Here is an 18,356-nt window from a genome sequence, read left to right as displayed (position 1 = left end):
AAATCTAACGGTTCAACTTTAATTTACTTCGGTCGAAATGAAGTTGGATGATTTGTTTACCTTCCTTTAAAATTTCAAAACAATCAGACAACGTTTGACCCCTGGTCATGTAGAAAACCCACGCTGCTACCGTTGAAAATGGCAGCCACTTCGAAAATTAATAACGGAAAATCTAACCATTAAAATTTGATTTCCTTAGGTCATAATGATACATGACCAATAATCTACCTTCTGTTAAAATTTCATGACGGCCGTATATTGTTTAGACCTCCGATCGTGAAGCAACCAGAGACAATCACTCCTCCGGAGAGAGAGAGAGTAGGAAATGAAGAGTGTAGAGAAGGCATAATCCTTTAATTAGTGGGATTGGATTAGTTTTGGACTCCTTTTTTTAAATCAAGTTGTGGGCCTTAAAGATCTTATTTTGGGCTTTAGACTTTAATTTGTGGTTTGGACTAACATATACTCCTTTCGTCCCACAAGAATATACACTCTTTCCTTTTTAGTCCACCCCACAAGAATATGCACTTTTCAATTTTGAAAAGTCTTTTCTCTCGAATGAGGTGGGATCCATTCTTCACTAACAATATTTTAATTACTTTTTCTCTCTACCTCTCTCTTATTTTACTAATTTTACATTAAAACTTGTGCCGAACCCAAAGTACATTTTCTTTGAGACGGAGAGAGTAGTAGTTTATTTTGAGCTAAAAAATTTGATAGTCCTCTTTTAATTCATTGACCTACAATTAGTTAATTCTTGAGTTGAGATTAATTAATTGTTAAGCTCAGATTAAATTAATTACTTAGTCTTAAATTTTAATAAATGAGCTTGTATGATTTTGTTTCAAGTAAATCTTCTAATGTATTTTAGTTAATTAATCTCTCGATTAATAAATGTCAATAACTGAATCTCTCGATTTATATTGTGGAACACATTATCTCACGAAGCATTTGATTGCATTGAATTCCTATCAGATGCAGTACTATTCATTCACATGCACACGCCCTATTCTCCTACTCCACTTATTTTTCTATCATCTCATTAACATGCACATGTCTCTATCATCTCATTCACGTACAAGTGTCTCTTCTTATCTTTTCAATAAGCATTTATAGGAATTGGATTCCTATCACATGCAATACTATTCATTTACATGCACATGTCCCCACTGACGGATCCATCATAGGGGCAAGCTACCCGCTCCAACAGGGGCTTAGCTGGTGCCGGACCCGTATCTCACACCAATGCTGCGCCTTCCCATACCTACTTTGTGTGGAGTGGTTATGTGTTTTTTCAAGTTATGAGAGAGGGCGAGGAAGCTGAAGTAGAAAGAAAGGGGATTCAACCCACTATATTTATTTTTTATTTTTTTTATTTTTTGGGTGTTTGAATAAGTAAAATTAAAATGCGAAGAAATGGGGGTACAAGAAGACACATGAGGGCAGTGGCCTCACGGTTGGGTCCGCACACACCTAATCCTATACATGGGATCTAGGTGCGGGAAATGCCATGGACAAGCCCATGGTTGACTAGCCTAACATCTAGTCTAGCTATTACAAAACACTCCATATCGGAGTTGGATCATGCCCTAATTCCTAACTTAAGCAAAACCAAGCAAAGTTGGTTGCGGTTGGTACTCTTAACGGGGAATCCCACGAGTGGGCCTTAAACTTCGCTGCGGTGTGTGTAGGGAAGCATTTTGTCGACCTCAGGCAGGGGTGTCGTCTAACACATGGCCCCGTCCATATGACCGTGTATACACCGAGGGATTAGGTGGAATCCTCAAGGCGTCCAAGGACCCTTGATTTGTTGGAACATTGGCCAAGCCATTTTCGCATCATGATCGGGCCAGCAGGCCAGCTTGGAAAGGAAAAGCCACGCGGTCTGCCACTCGCGTGACTAGGACTAGGCGCGTGCTCACACTGCCTAGCATGTTCTTGGCGCGTGGACTAGGGCAGATGTGGTCCCCATACCCACTTTACATTTGGCGTATGGAGGGGGGGCACTTTTAATTTCCTCTTCTTTTGTGTGTTTAAGAGATATAATATGGAGATTGGAGAATGGGTTTTTAATTTCTATCCCAATTCGAGGGCTTTTTATATGTGAAAAATATTGTATACTAATTTCTTGTATTTATAATTTATTATTAAATATATTCAAATTAGTATTTTAATAGTTTATTTTCCATATTTTTAGAATTTCATTGTTTGTGTACCTTTGTTAATATAAACATTAAACCATAGTCAATTTCATAAAATTTGAAATTAAAATATTGATTATTAAATTTTAATTTTAATTATCTAATTTATTTACAAAATGTCATTTTTTGGTGGTTTTCATAATGATGTGTTTCATTTGTTCTTTTATTTTTTCTTTTTTCAAATTTTAAGGATATAAGTCAATTTAAACATCATCAAAAGTCGACATTTTATATACTATGTTCTATCAATGAGGCATTTGAGAAAAATTGAAACTTCACAATTTAATACCTTGATTTCAAAGCTAAAATTCAATATAAATAACTATTATACCATATAAAATATACTAATGTTTGAAGTTCGTGTTTTTATAACTTTTATAAATTTATAAAATAACTAAAAAATGTAATATTTGTATATGTGTTGTGTGCTATTGTATATAGCGAAAATATCTAATTCTATACTCCCTCCGTCCCACAATAAGAGTCCTATTTTGCTATTTTATCCGTCCCACAATAAGAGTCATATTTCACTTTTAACATAAATGGTAAGTAGACCTCATATTCCACCAATTTATTTCACTCACAATTTATTATAGAACTAATATATATAAGTGAGACTCATATTTCACTGACTTATTCAACCCACTTTTATTTGCATTTCTTAAAATCTGTGCCATAACCAAATAGGACTCCTATTGCGAGATGAAGAGTGTAACTATTTAGAATAGAATAGGAGAACTTTTTAAAATATCAGTGATATATTTAGAAACAATAATTAGTGTTTCATTGAATAAAAACTCTTCTTTTGCTATTCTTTTTTATGGTTTTTGACAAATTATAGTAGAACGAGTGTTTGAAACCTCGATCCCCTCCTCAACAGATATTCTATGTTCTAATAACGGAGATCAAATAGAATCCATATAAAAAGATGTTTGATTTATTACCCACAAAAAGCATCTAATAATACATGAATCATATCAATAATGAATTAAATAAAATATATCGGAATAAATAGAGTAGTTGAAAGTTGGAAGCTAGAAAATCCTCTCTGCGGTAGAAACTGGACGCAGGAACACCAGAATAACTGTGATGTTATCTTTGCTACCTCGTTCAGCAGCTTCAGTGGCCAGCCTCTTTGCACACATCCCGCCCTCTTTCACCGTGTCCTTGATTATGCTAACAACGTCTGCGTTGCTCACCACGTCCCACAATCCATCGCTTGCCATTACCTGCCAAAACCACAACTCTCATTTTTTTCTCAAGGTGATCAATCACTTCATGCTGATAGAAGGAAACTTACTATGTATTCATCTTCAGCTGATAGAAGTGTTTCAGTTATCTCGGGTTCAGCAGTCACAAATGGCTTTAGATCATCGTCACCGATAGATCTTGTAACCTATGGAGGAACATATATAGATCAGAGTGCATAATGATCATAAATAGGTTTCAGACGTTCAATCAACGCAGAATTAAACAAGAGGAAGTTGACAAGAAATTAACCTGCAGAGCAGCAGGGCCAATCCTCCACGTATCGACTTGCCATTTGACTTGGCCACCTGCACCTATGACACGCTCTCTCTCCTCAAGACAGCTCGCCACATGATCCTACTATAATGAGCTCGTTCAGTTGGTTAAAGGTGTGATTCATACAAAATAGAGAGTATAAAAAGCATCTTCATAGCACCTAAACACACACGAACACGCACATATCGATATAGATCTTTGACGCACCCTGCTTAAAGGGTAAGGCTTTCCTGCTCGGCATATAATTGTTCTGCAGTCGCCAGCATTTGCAACAAATAGCTTGTCTTTAACTATCAGAGCGGTTATTGCAGTACAGCCAGGGTGTGAGTCCTTCTGAATGAGTCCCTTGGATTTTCGACGATAATTTAGTTCATTCCTAAAGGCAACATCAGTCTTAACGAATGCTTCAAGTAGGGCTTGAGATGGACTGCATTTAGGAAAAGGTATTTATTAAAGACATAATTAGTATTCCGTGATTCACATACGTGAGTCTTTATGTAGAGCCTGTAACAACCATCATTTGGGCATACCTGCTCATCGGAATCAGAGTTTTCAAATATGCAGGAAGAGCCCCAGCTGAAAATTCAGCAGCCGCCCCACCTGCATCATGATATAAGATTTTGTGTTTGTAACATCACAATTACGACCATGAGAGCTGATTACAGACACAGACATAAAATCGTGGGCAACAAACTATTTGCATGGAAGTAAATTGAAAATCTTGGAACTAACATTCTACTCAAAGGAATTCACAAACTTTGTTTTTTCTCTTTGAAAACCATTTTCTATCCCTCATCTATAATTGATAATTCACAGCAAGAGCAATGATTCCCGAAAAAGGATTCCAGTTCCACATACCTCGATGACCATCGAAGATTCCAAAGAAATGAATACTGTTTTCGTTGCAAAAACGAGGCAATATAAAGTGAGTGTCTTCCATGGTTTCCCTTCTCCCACAAGTAGAAAAGGAACCCCAAGATAGCACTGGGCAATAAACTGTAACATCATCAGTAGAGAGCCAAGCGGCGACACTCTCAGAAGGAACATAACTGCTTTTTTCAATATCCTGTCCCTGGGAAAACCAATTCAGGGCCTCTTGATAGCTCAGACTATTAGTTGTATCCACATGGTCACGTGGTGTAACAGATCTTGCAGAAGTATCAGCCTTTTCATCTGTTCTATGTTCACTTCTCGACATCACATCGAGTTCCAAAACTATATCACTGAAAGAAGGTCTGTTTTGAGGATCTGCATCCCAACATCTTTTTATTAAAGAGAGCAAAGTGGGTGATGCGCCGGACTGTGGACCAGCTAGAACTGGTCGCAATCCTTCAGACACCACAGCTGCCGTGAGTTGCTGTTCTGTGTAATTCATTTCCAAGACTGTATGGGCCTAGGAAAGAGGCATAAATGGAAAAGAATGCTGTTAAATAAGACAAACAGGGTAGCTGTAATTAACTTATTCTTTACAGACTACAATTATAGTCTACTTTCCTTGAAAATTTGGAAGCCCTTTGTTCCTTTTTTGTCACAATTATAGTCTACTTTCCTTTTAGAGGTGCAATAATTTTGTTTGTCCTTAATATACCCCTTAGATTCTTGTAAATCAAAATAATTTATTTTGGATAACTAAATAGGGATACAAAAGAGGAAAGGAAAAAAGCAAATGAAGAAACGGAACCTGTGCCTCTGCTCGAAGATCAGTATATGGAACAACACCAGTTAGTAGCTCACTGCAAAATGAGAATATGAGAAACACAAAAATTCAACAATATAGTAAACCTAAACTATTTATAAATGCAAAAATGGGAATGTTTTAGAATGAAGTCCTATACAAATTAAATATACATGATAGAAATATCAATAGACCAAAGACAAAGCACTTTGCATGATGTACTCAAGATTTATTCAATTAGTAATAAAACAATGACTTCTTTTTTCTTCTGCGCAATGATAAGAATCTAGTTTCAATAGTGAAAGAAGCAGGAGCCAAGCAACAGTGAATCAATGGAATTGCCATGTTTGGAACTTCATCTAAATGAACGCTTCTATATAAGATCTAACATTATTGTGTCTAGAGACCGTTTTTCAACAGTTCATGTTATGCAATATATGAGCCACGAGGCAAGTCCTTACTTAACCGTCACGCCAAAACTATAGACATCTGATTTTTCAGTCTGAACCTCTTTCCTCAGTACTTCAGGCGCCATGTATATAAGTGTGCCAACCATATTCTTTTTATGGAAACCACCAGTTGGTTTTCCAGAAGATTTCCAGTTCTTTATGGAGACTTGTTCAAGATCTTTCATGTATTCTGCCAAACCAAAGTCTGCTAGATGTGGTTGAAGATTCTCATTGAGCTGCATCAAATCGGTGACTAAACTATCAGATGTGTCCTGGCTAAGAAAATCAGATGCATATACATGTCCTGGCTAAGAAAGACATTACTAGAATATTTGCTGGTTTGACATCCCTATGTACAATCCCAAGGCTATGCAGATACATCAGAGCGTTTGCTGCAAACAGAAAGCATGAGAAACGTAGTTATAAATATCTGAATTTGAGCTCTAGAACCATATCAAATACAAAGATCAAAAAGTAAATCTGAACCAAACAAACTGTTTTTCCATTACCAATTGATAAAGAATAGAAAGTGTTTTGTATGATTAAAAAAGAATGTAAAAGCAGCCAAACTTTGCATTCGAAATATAATAGGCTGGTTTTAAGAACAAGACAAGATATAGATAAAAATCAATCACATCCATGAGATATATAATCTCTGCCAAAGCATGAAGCTATAATCTATTCATGCCAAGAACAAGCATACATTAATCTTAACTAGTTTAAAAGCCTTTGAAGTACCACAAATTCAACAACCAGCATTTAACATATTCAGATTCTTAGAAGTGTCAATGCACATACCTAACAGTGTAGTGATTTCCATAGCTTGGCCTATGCTCAGACTATATTCTTCCACGTGCAGTTTCAGCGAGAGGGCTCCCGCCTCGTATAATTCAAAGAAAAACATGTAGTTTGGCGGCCTAGCATGCGCTGCGACCAGCTTCATTATTCCCGGATGATCCAACTTGCTTAAGACACAAAATGAGAAAACTTTAAAACATACTCGAGGGAAAAGGAAAAAAAAAAGGGAAAACCAGTTGCATATACAAACTAAAAAGTGACTCAAGCAGAAAATTTTATGCAATAAATTCAAAATTACAGCCAACCAACAAAATCTTTCAAACCACCCTGCATCAATTAATAGTGCAAAAATCCCAAAATCCTTTTACAATCACAGAAAAAGATTAAATTTTTTACTCCACCCATCAACAAAAACTATGATTGGAGGCAAGAGAAATTTGACCTAAGCAATTGCAGCTCTTTGTGGAACTTATCGAGATCATCGGAAGTAGATAGAATTGGCTTCTTAGCCGCCACTCTTTTACCGTCGAGTACGGCTTCATACACCACGCTCTCTGCACCTGCATTGACACACACGGTAAAACAGGTGGAACCAAAGAAAGGTGAAATCGGAGCAGAATATACCTCTGGCGATGGGGGAAAGAAGGGAATAGGAAGAAGGGCGGAGATGGAGAGGGATTGATTGGCTGTGGCAACAACCCCTGATACAAGTGTTTGGCTCCATCATATCCAAAACCATTTTCTTGCAACTTCTGTGTTTAGAGCTGTTGCAATTGGTTTGCACTTTGCAGTTTGCACAGACTGCCGGCTATGTCGTCTCAGCAAATTAGTACTTTCTCCATCCCACAAAAGATGTCACATTTGTGAGACTGGAACAGAATTTTAGAAGATTTTGTTTTCTGTGTTAAATGGAGAGAGAAAATATAATTTTTATATTCACGTGAGAGAATTTTTTCTAAAAAGGAAAATGTGACATCTTTTATTAGACAAATTAAAAAGAAAAGTGTGACATTTTTTATAGAACGGATGGAGTATCAAACTAACTCCAACGAGTAAATATCAAAAATCGGCGTAACTCGGGGTTGACTCGGAAACGAACTCTTCAACTGCTGCCGCACTTCTTAACCGCCAAGTAGGGATGTCAATCGGCCCAGCCCAGCAGGTTTCGGGCCAACCCTATCGGGTTGCGGGTCGATCGGGTTGTATTTTTTTTCGCGTTATGAGAGTTCGACCCTAACTCTAAAAGCTCGGGTTTCGAGCTAGCCCAACAGGTTAATCGAGTTGGACCGATAAAATTAACATGCGATCAATCTAATAAATAATGATGAAAATTAGTTATATTTATGAAATGTAAAACATTTAATTATGATAAATTCGATAATTTGAGATATATGCTTAACATGATCAAATATTAATATTTGAGATTTGTGCAAAATGAAATATAAACATATTTCAAGAAAATTTAAAGCATGTTTTAGAAATTTAAATAAGTATTTTTTAGTGAATTTGAAGTTACTAATTTATTTATATATTATTATATTAATGAAAATTTAATATATAATTTGTATATTTAATATAAAGTTGAAAGTTATTTTTGTTGTTATCTATTTTATAAAAATAATCAATGAAGTGATGAATTAGGAGTTATAAATAGAATAATAGAAATTTTATCGGGTTTTCGGGTTAGCCTAGCAAATTTTCGGGTTTGGCCCTAACGGGTTGCGGGTTAATCAGGTGCGGGCTTATCGGGTTGTAATTTTATCGGGCTATATATCTTCAACCCTAACCCTATTAAATTTGGCGAGCTATTTGGGCCAGCCCACGGATTGCGGGTTGCACTGACATCCCTACTCGTAGTAATGTGGTTTCTGTGTGTTGTTATTTTTTTAGGTATGTAATTCGTGAATAACTAAATCTGGTATGTAATTAGGGATGTCAATGTAACCCAAAACCCGCGGGCCGGCCCGAATAACCCGAAAAAAATACCGAGTTAGGGTTGCAAATTCGCAGCCCAAATTTAAAATCGGGCCATTTGGGTCACCGGTTTATGCGGGCTGATCCGATCGGGTTACGGGTCAACCCATCGGGTTGAAGATTATAATTAAAAAATAATATTAATACTAATAATTAATAATCAGAGTAATATTAAGTTCATTTACAGCTGGCGCTACTAGGGTTTGTTAATTCTTACTCAGAAATTATAATTTTGGGTTTGTTAATTCTTACTCAGAAATTATAATTTTTCAATTCAAGCGCAGCTTTCTTCTCTTTCCTTAAGCCTAAGCCTCACGGCCCTCCTTCTCATTCCCTCCTGAATTCGTTCCCTAAGGCAAAAATAGAAGGATTTTCACGTTGCCGCCATCGTCAGGTCTCGGATCGGCCAACCAGAACTCGTCCCTCTCTCCCATCTCTCGATTTTCACGCCGCCGCCAGTCTCCACTCCACCGTCGGTCAGTTCATCTTTCTGAGTCTTGTTTTTAAAATCTTTTTAATTTTGCTTGACTGCAAAATAGGTAGAAGTGTAGAACCATAGATGACACAAACACAATATTTTGATTTTTGAAATCAAAATTAAATCTTTCTAGATAAAAGAGGAATACTTACATATGCATGATTCATGATTAAATGAAAATACTTTAATGCGAGCATCCCAATTTATCTTTTAACTGCCGGAGGTGAATTTACACAACTTGAGCTTTTAGTGTTAAAATCATTGGGTCTTTTTTTTAATACTCAAAACATAACCAAAAGATCTTTTGTACATTTTTTCCTTTTAAGGATTACCTTTTCTTTGAAGATTAGGATCAGAAAATTTATTTTTTCTTGATTCATTCCACCATGAAAATCAATTAAACAAATTTTCATTTACTATTTGTGGTTTATTCTTGCTTTTCCAAATGGGAGTGTGGTTTTCCTATTCGAACGACTATATAACAATTAATATTATATTGATCATCTTGTCATCTTTTTTTTATTTAAAGTGTACAATTGATATTATATTGATCTTGTTCTCTACTTTTATGTTGTAGTTGATCGACATGGAAGACTCATCTCCAAATTTTGTTGAGGGAAGTGATGATGATATACAGATTCTATATAATTCTAAAAGTAAGAAGATGAAAACATCTGACGTTTGAAATCACTTTACAAAGGAAAAACAGCCCAATAAAGATGGAAAGCTATCGGCCAAGAGTAATCATTGTGATCAAGCATATACATATGAAGGTACAAAACATGGCACTTCAACTTTTAGTCATCATTTGAAGGTGTGTAAGAAAAAACCAATGTTTGGAAATGTGAATTTTATGTAACGTTAAAGGCTAGGTCTAAAGTAATAGACCCAAAAATTTGTCTGGAGTGGATGACTAAGATAACAGTTGCATATGATCTTCCATTGAATTGGGTTGAATTTGAAAATGTGAGAGGTTATCACTCTTATTTGAACTCAGATGCAAAATCTATCTCGAGAGATACTCTTGCCTCTGATGTGATGAATATGTATAAAATTGAAAAGGAGAAACTGAGGATTGGACTGAATAGTATTTCAGGGTTGTTGTGCTTAACTTCTGATGGTTGGATTGCATGCACTAATTCGGGTTACATTTGTTTAACTACGCATTATGTGGACGATGAATGGAAATTGGATAGCAAAATACTTGCCTTTTGTTCTATGCCTCCTTCGCATTCTGGACCCACTCAGAAGATTTTTGATATATTGGTAGATTGGAAGATAGAGAAGAAAGTTTTTTCTTTAACTTTGGATAATGCGTCTGTCAATAATGTTGTGGTTCAAATTTTGAAGACAAGACTTCAAATACAAAATTCATTATTGAGTAAGGGTGAATATTTTAATGTTAGATGTTGTGCACATATCTTGAACCTTATAGTTCAAGAAATATTAAAAGTTGCTAGTGATGCTATAGAAAAGATTTGAGGAAGTGTTAAATATGTAAAAGTATCAGAAGGCATATTGATGATGTTTAAGGAATGTGCTAAAAAATATGGTGTTGAAATCACTTCTTCCCTTTGTTTGGACTTTCCTACTCGTTAGAATTCCACATACTTGATGCTTTGTAGTGGAATTAAATACCAACATGTGTTTTGATATGTTTCGACTTGAAGATTTGAGTTATAAGCAATGTCCAATAGAGGAAGAGTGGGAAAGGGGAGAAGTGATGCGTAGATTCTTAAAGCCATTTTACAATACATTGATTTATGGCTCATCATACCCCACTTCCAATCTCTATTTTATGGAAATTTGGAAGATTGCATCTTTATTGAATAAGATGTTCGAAAGTCAAGATGAAGTGGTCAGGTGTATGTCTATTAAAATGAAACTGAAATTTGATATAATTGGAAATGAGTACACATACTGCACTCACACTACACACACATTGCACACACTTACACACATACTACACACTCATTGCACACACACACTTACACACACTGCACTCACACTACATACACATTGCACACAGTGCACACTTACACACACTTCACTCACACTACACACACATTGCACACAGTGCACACTTACACACACATTGCACTTACACACACACTGCACATACTTACACACATACTACACACACTTACACACTGCACTCACACTACACATACTGCACACACTTACACACACACACTCACACACACTTACACACATTGCACACACACTGCACGCACACTGCACACACTTACTGATGCACTTTTTATTTGCACTATAAATACCTGCAAGTATACAGAGTAGGTATAGTATAGCAAAAGGTTAGTACCGGGTATCGAACACGGGGAAGATGTACACAAAGTGTCTATCTTCTACTAGAACTAAATTACTATCTGGAGAAGCAAGAATTATTGGAAACCTTTTTTGAAAACAGTAAATATTAAAAACAGTAAACAACTAAAAACAAGCAAATCACGGAGAGAAAAGTATAGAGATAAGGGGAATTCCAGGGATGTGCTTTCGCTTTAATGGTTATACAAATTCCAAACTACAATACCCTAGCACAGTTAATACTTTGAAAGGACGAGTCACCTAGCTTATGCTCATGCGATACAAACGTTGATTACTAACATTAGGGTTGTCAATCCTAACACGTAACTCCAAAAAGCTCCTAAGACCCTTGAAAAGTCCTCACTCTCAATTAACAGTGCCGTATTAAAGGAAGCTAACTGTAGTGTCTACTAAGTGGATCTAACTCGCTAGAACTCTGTCACAGTTATGAAGCAAGTTGTATTGAATCATACATAATTGTGTCACTCAATTATGAAGCATCATGATTAACTTAGGGAAGAAACAAAGTAAAAACAAAACGGATATTAAATAGAAAACGGAATTGTATAACCAAAGTTGCTACTAACACATCCCTAGAATCCTATGAGTTTAGTTACACATGACTGAATAAACTAAAAACATAGATTGAAGGGAAAGCAATTTGAACATAAAACTAAAGCAAATAAAACCCGTAGGTTGAATCCTTGTCGTTCTTGATGTTCTTGAAATCCTTCTTCAACTCCTTGCACAATTGAAGTACTTTAGCTTTTGATCTCTATGAATGTGTTCTTGTTGTGTGTCGGAAAAAAAAACTCTTTTCTTGATGAAGCTTGAGGTCCTATTTATAGGGGAAGATTATTCCTCATCATAGAAGGAAAAGATCTTCAAAATTTGGTAAATCTTGGAGCAAATCTAGGGCTGGTCGGATTCGCCGCCTTTCTCCGGCGGGCCGCCGCACCTTGGCCGGCGGTCGCCGCGTTGGAGTCCAGAGACTCTGACCCATCGGTGGCGGACCGCCACATGTCCTCCGGCGGTCGCCGGGCGAGACTCTTCTCCTAGCGTAAATTTCCGAGGCGGGCCGCCACATAGCTCTGACCGCCGGGCGCCGGCGGTCGCCGTACAACTTCGCGGCGGTCGCCGGTCGCCGTTTGACTCCAGATTTCCAGACTATGCGTTTTTACTCCCCTTTTCGGCTCAAATATGCACATTTCTCACAAAACACGTCAAAATACCAAAATGTATAGAATATGCAAATAATGGACATGTAGAGTGATTTTGATGATAAAAACGGACCAAATAATGGCCTTAAAACAGTGCAAAATCCGGGCGTATCAACTCCCCCAAACTTACATTTTTGTTTGTCCTCGAACAAAACACTAAAGACACAAGAATAGACGCACGGAATGCACAAGGACTAGACGTCATAATTGCCTCAAAAGATGAAAGAATAGATTAAGCATGGATTAACACAATCAAATCAAGCAAGGCTTAATAGTGCACTTTCATTACTAACTCGTGGAACACCTTGAATTCAAGCACTCACATGTGGCAAACTTCCAAAGATGGGAAGTGTTCTTTCTCTCACTCTCAAAGTGTATAAAGGTAAAGTGTAAATCACTCAAATCATGCATCATGCAAAGTTTAGCATAGACTTGCTCAAAGTCTAATCCCTCCTTTACTCAATGTGATTAAGCATCAAAAGTCCGAAAGGTCTTTCTTTTCGGTTGTAACGTAGGCTCTTTGGTAGGTGAGGAATATTTGGCTAAAAAGTGACTCAAATATAAAAATATCCCAGGTAGAGTTAGGATGACTCCACTTTTCTAAAACTTAAGGCACTTCTAACACTTTATTTTTCTCCTTCATCTTACTTTCAATCCTTCGTTTTTTTTTTCACAACCTTTCACACATATTTTTCTTTTTTTTTTCTTTCTTTGTCTTTGTCTTTCTTTTTTCTTTCTTACACATCCTTTCTCTTTTTTTCTAAGATCAAGCACATATTTGGAATTTTTCTCAATTTCGCAACTTGTACTTTCTTAATATTAAGCACACTACTTTTTATACTTTCCTCCTTATCTCTCCAATTCCTTTACAAAAGAAGATAACAAAAACTATACTAACCCAAGGAATTGTCCCCCCATTTATTTTGGCTTCCAAAGAAAAGGCTCAAAGGCTCAAAATTGGCTCCAAAGGAAAAAATTGAGAGGGTCGAAAATTTTTGGATATAAAAGTAGCTAAGAAAAGACGGCCTAACATCCTCCTAAATCAACTTAAACACTATGTAAACTTAGGCAGACTAGGAGCAAGTTCTAGAAACATATACATGCATACAGATAAATCACACAAGAAAGAATTTAAGGCTCAAATCTCACAAGGTAGAAGCACGATTCAAGGCGAACAAGCAATTCACTAATTATGCACCTTTTCACCCAACCATCATATCAAAACGTTAAGCCACACTTAAACATAGATGGAATATAATATCATTGGCAACTCGGTCTAATGTGTCCCTAAGCATGCGTGTTTCTAAGTTCTTCATGTTATGTTCATGACATGGATTCAAGAAAACATTTTTAGAACACAAAAATCTCCTACGGGTTTTTGGAAAATTAAAGCAAAAACAAACAAAAAACAAAAAGAAAACCCTAAACTCACAGTCCACCACTTCATCCCCCCAAACTTATTTACAACAAAGTGTAAAATAAGTTTGTAGAGTCGGTAGGGACGTGAGTAAACTACTGAAAACAAAAACGTACCCTGAAAAATTTCGCGTAGAGGTTGAGCGGGGCGAAATTTCGAAGAATTTCGAAAAATCGCGCTGGAAAAATGTGCCCAGGTGGCGGTCCTTAGTGACCTTTAGCGAGCTTAGGAACTCGAGAGTATACTTTCGAAACGATGGCCACTTCCTTTGGAACATGTAGACGAGGCCATTCCCATCACCCACGTCGCACAACTTCCAAAAATCCTCCATGATCCCCAAAGTTTGGGGAGGGAAATCGTGGGGATATCTAGAAGGTGCCATCTCTCGGGCCGACACTTTCTTCCACATAGCCTTTTGCTCTTCCGTGGCAAGGCTAATGCCATAGTTCTTCGCATTCTCTGGTTTCCCTTTTGATCCCATTATCCTACAAAAGAAATTACACTCTTAGAAGAGTACCAACAAGTAGGAGATCAAAAGTTCCCCCAAACTTGCATTCAACCAAGTAGAAATCAAGAGATAAGAACTTATATGCACGCTTGGGTAAAATAGCATCCTAATTTCTAGCATAATAACATGTTAAGCAAAATCAACAAAATTAGGACACAAAAAATCATCCCCCAACGTGAATTCATCCCCCATGCAGAGACGTATCAACCAAATATCCATAAAAACCAACAATCTCTACAAAATCACAAATATTGCAATTCATGGACGTAATAATAGCCTCACAATGCTATGAACATGATTGCAACTTTTAAACATTATAAACCAAGAGAGAATCATCATTCACAACTTAATAATCACCAATCAAGCAAAATTTAAACCATAGAATTCAAAAATTCATACACATAGTCATCCCCCATCATGAATTAAGAGATTCTACCGAACAATTCACCCAAAATAAAGCACAATCCATGGAAGAAGTAAAGCAAAACTCAGAAATTGAGTTAGGATTCATACCTTTTTGTGGAGAGAATTTGTAGAAGAAGAGCTCTAGACTTTGAGAGAATCGAGAGAATGATAGTGTGGGTGTGTGAATTTGGTGATTTATATAGGTGGGGGTTGTGTGCAAGGAAGGAAATTGAGAAGGAATGTGAAAAGGAATGGAAAACATACCTTTTATGGCTCACTCCCGTCTCTGGACTGCGTGTGGCGACCGCCGCGTCTCTCGTGGCGGGCCGCCACACGGGCCTTCGTAAACAGCAATCCTGGCGGGCCGCCGCGGCCCGTGCAGCGGTTACTCTGGCCCGCCCTAAGCCCGATCCTTCCTGCACATGTTAACACACGTGTGGCGACCACCGTGCTTTAAGTGCGGCGACCGCCACCCGTAAATTTTTTATTTTTTATTTTTTTTTTAAACATAACATAAAAAAAAAAAAAACGAGAAGGTAAAGAAAAATAAAAGAAAATTGGGTTGCCTCCCAATAAGCGCTTTTGTTAAAGTCGTTAGCTCGACTTGAAGTGGCCCACTAGTTGGGCGTATCAATAACTCGAGTGTTGAAAATTGGCATAGGGAGCAACTTGGTCCCTAGCTTCTTCCACCACTTGTACTTCCCCTCTTTGGTTTTGATGACGTATATCTCGGGGTCCTCTTTGGGTGTTTTCTTTCTCTTCTGTTTCTTCTTCTGTGGAGCAGATGTAGAAGAATTAGCATCACCCTTTTTAGAAGAGTGTCTTACCTCTTTGACAATGTAGATAGTGGAGGTAGAAGGATCCTCCGCTTCAAAGGGATCTTTGGGCTTGGTCAAGTCGGTAGCCATGACTGCTCTGCACTGTTGTTCCATTTTTGCCCGCTTTGCCTCCTCAAATTTTAGCATCTCGCGCTCGATCTTATAGGTGGATTGACTATGATTATCTCTGATTGTAATCTCGCCACGACCTACATCAATCAAAGCTTTGCAAGTGGCAAGAAAATCTCGCCCTAAGATTAGAGGGACGTTCTTGTCTACTTTCATGTCAAGCACAATAAAGTCGGCGGGAAAAATAAAATCATCAACCTTAACTAGGACATCCTCAATCATACCTACAGTCTTGATAGACGAGTTATCTGCCAACCTGAGTGTTACGTCTGAAGATTTGAGTGGCCCAATGTTGAGCCTTTCATAATACTTCAGTGGCATGAGATTGATGGACGATCCTAAATCGCACAGTGCTTTGTCAACTTTCCCTTCTCCAATTCGGCACCTAATGATGAACTGGCCCGGATCTCTTTGCTTCACTGCCCTTTCCTTTTGGATGATCTCGCTGCAATGATGCGGTAGCTTAAGGTCGGCTTTAGTCGGCTTTTTCTTCCTCATTACCGCCTCCCTTAGTAGCTTTGCATACTTTGGTATCTCCTGCAACGATTCAACAAGAGGAATGTTAGTATGGACCTTGCAAAACATGTTAAGGAAATGCTTGAACTGCTCTTCAAGCTTGAACTTCCTCTTTGGCTGAAAAGGGAGTACAATCCCGTTGTGCCGCACAAGCTCCTGCTTAGTGGACGATTTTGCCTTGTCAGTGGCGGGCCGCTGCGGGGTGTGCGGCGGTCCGCCGGCGACTGGGCAGTCCTGCCTGGTTGGTGTCTCTGCCGTCTCAGTGGCGGGCCGCTGCGTGGTCTGCGGCGGTCCGCCGGCATCTGGGCAGTCCCCAGATTTCTGCTTTGCCACCCATTTCTTGTTAATATCATCCACTCTTGCTGCTGCCTTTGCTCTATCCTCATCTAACTTCTTCTGAATTTGCTCCATTTGAGTGGTAATATTGGTTACAGCTGCCGAGATTGTGTTCATTCCTTGCTCGAGGTTGTTTATCCTTGCTTCGACCACTCCGATCTTGGTGTCATTAATCTTCCTATCTTGCGTAATTACTTCCAAGATCTTCGTGATTCCTTGTTCATACTTATCTTCCTTCTTCATCGGCTCAACCACTCCTCCTTTGCTAACATTAAATCCTGCAGGGGGTTGCAAGTAATTATTGTTAGAATAAGAAAGATTTGGGTGCGAACGGTTCCCATTATAATTATTGAAATTGTCGCCCCCCTGATTAGGGCGATAATTGTTATTGTAGTTTCTGGGACCGCCTCCTTGCACGTAGTTTATTTCTTCCACAGTTGATATGGCAGTTTCGGGTGCATTGACTCCCACTATGGAAGTTGCCGGAATTGGATCTTCCTTCCTCGAGATGTCCATTTGATCAATCCTGACTCTAAGTTCTGCTAACTCCTTAGCAAAAGAACTTTCTTCGGCCTCTTCTATGGCTGCTACTCTTCTCGTGGCATGCCTTTCCTTCGACCACCCCCGACTGTTGGTGGCGAACTCCTCGATCACCGCCATGGCATCCTCTCCTGTCTTTCTTAGAAATCCTCCATTTGCGCCTGAATCAAGCATAACACATATTTTCTCGTTAAATCCATTATAGAGGATTCCTACCTGATGGTCTATGGAAAAACCATGGTTTGGGCATTTTCGAAGAAGAGCTTTGAAACGAGCAAATGCCTCATAGAGGGGCTCGTCATGGCCTTGTGTGAACTGAAAGATCTCACTTTTGAGCTTCAAAATAGTGCCTGGCGGGTAGTATTTGTCGAGGAAGGTAGCTACGATGTCCTTCCATGTGGAGACCTTTTCTGGTGGCATACACTCAAACCACTCTTTAGCAGAATCAATCAATGAGAATGGAAAAAGTCTTACCCGTATGGCATCGTCGTCGACACCATTTAATTTCAGAGTGTTTGCGATTTCCACGAATTTGGAGAGATGGCGGTTAGCATCTTCAGTCGCCCTACCTGCAAAAGGAGTTTGCTCGACCCTTTGGATAAGGGGCATGCGTAACTCAAAATTGTTAGCATCAATACGAGGGCCGTTAGGAAAAGTGATCATATTCCCATGATTGAACATGTTCATCACAGGTAATGTTTCTCTGTTCTTCTTTTCCATGGCTTCTCGGGCTGCTCTCTCCGCATCTCTCTCATCCATCAGCAACTTCACCATCTCCTGCAGCTTCTCAATATCTGTTCGGTCACCCATTTTTCCTGATCCTTTTTCACTTCTTATTATTCTACGAGTTCTTTCAAGCTCTAAATCAAGCGGCTCTAAGATGTACTTCCCAGAACGCGTTCGCATACAAAACCTGCAAGACTCGAAAACAAAAACAAATTAAACTAAAAAAATTAAAACAGAAAGCAATAAAAATCCAAAGTAGTAAAATTATCCGTTTGAAGATATCACTCCAAAGTAAATTGTCTTCCCCGGCAACGGCG

General features: G+C 38.2%; 1 protein-coding gene and 1 non-coding gene across 5 annotated transcripts; one reads left to right on the top strand and one right to left on the bottom strand.

Annotated features, from left to right (window-relative positions):
• Positions 1 to 3,120: 3,120 nt before the first annotated feature.
• LOC125192169 (protein kinase family protein / protein phosphatase 2C (PP2C) family protein) lies at positions 3,121 to 7,453 on the bottom strand. 4 transcript variants are annotated; one of them, XM_048089673.2, is made up of 12 exons: positions 7,272 to 7,450; positions 7,090 to 7,207; positions 6,648 to 6,814; positions 6,174 to 6,241; positions 5,862 to 6,085; positions 5,407 to 5,458; positions 4,584 to 5,118; positions 4,256 to 4,325; positions 3,933 to 4,152; positions 3,702 to 3,806; positions 3,502 to 3,597; positions 3,121 to 3,430 (listed from the first exon to the last, which is right to left on the bottom strand). In XM_048089673.2, exons 1-12 carry the CDS (start codon positions 7,384 to 7,386, stop codon positions 3,236 to 3,238), a joined length of 1,965 nt encoding a protein of 654 aa, XP_047945630.1. In that variant the 5' UTR covers positions 7,387 to 7,450; the 3' UTR covers positions 3,121 to 3,235. The 4 variants fall into 4 exon arrangements, 1 of the variants encoding a protein (XP_047945630.1); XR_007171314.2 differs by lacking the exon at positions 3,121 to 3,430 and having other exon boundaries at positions 3,702 to 3,809; positions 3,886 to 4,152; positions 7,272 to 7,453; XR_016137613.1 differs by lacking the exon at positions 3,121 to 3,430 and having other exon boundaries at positions 3,886 to 4,152; positions 7,272 to 7,453.
• Positions 7,454 to 17,545: 10,092 nt separating this feature from the next.
• Positions 17,546 to 17,652, top strand: LOC148927233 (small nucleolar RNA R71). The gene has a single exon (XR_016129709.1). It is a non-coding gene; the product is annotated as a small nucleolar RNA R71 (small nucleolar RNA).
• The last annotated feature ends 704 nt before the right edge of the window (positions 17,653 to 18,356 follow it).

This window comes from Salvia hispanica, chromosome 4, assembly GCF_029641045.1.
Source record: "Salvia hispanica isolate PSC_SH4W2 chromosome 4, Shi_PSC_v1, whole genome shotgun sequence".
Taxonomy (NCBI): Eukaryota; Viridiplantae; Streptophyta; class Magnoliopsida; order Lamiales; family Lamiaceae; genus Salvia; species Salvia hispanica.
Note: the sequence above shows the minus strand (reverse complement) of the source record. Positions and strands in the feature narration are given on the sequence as shown.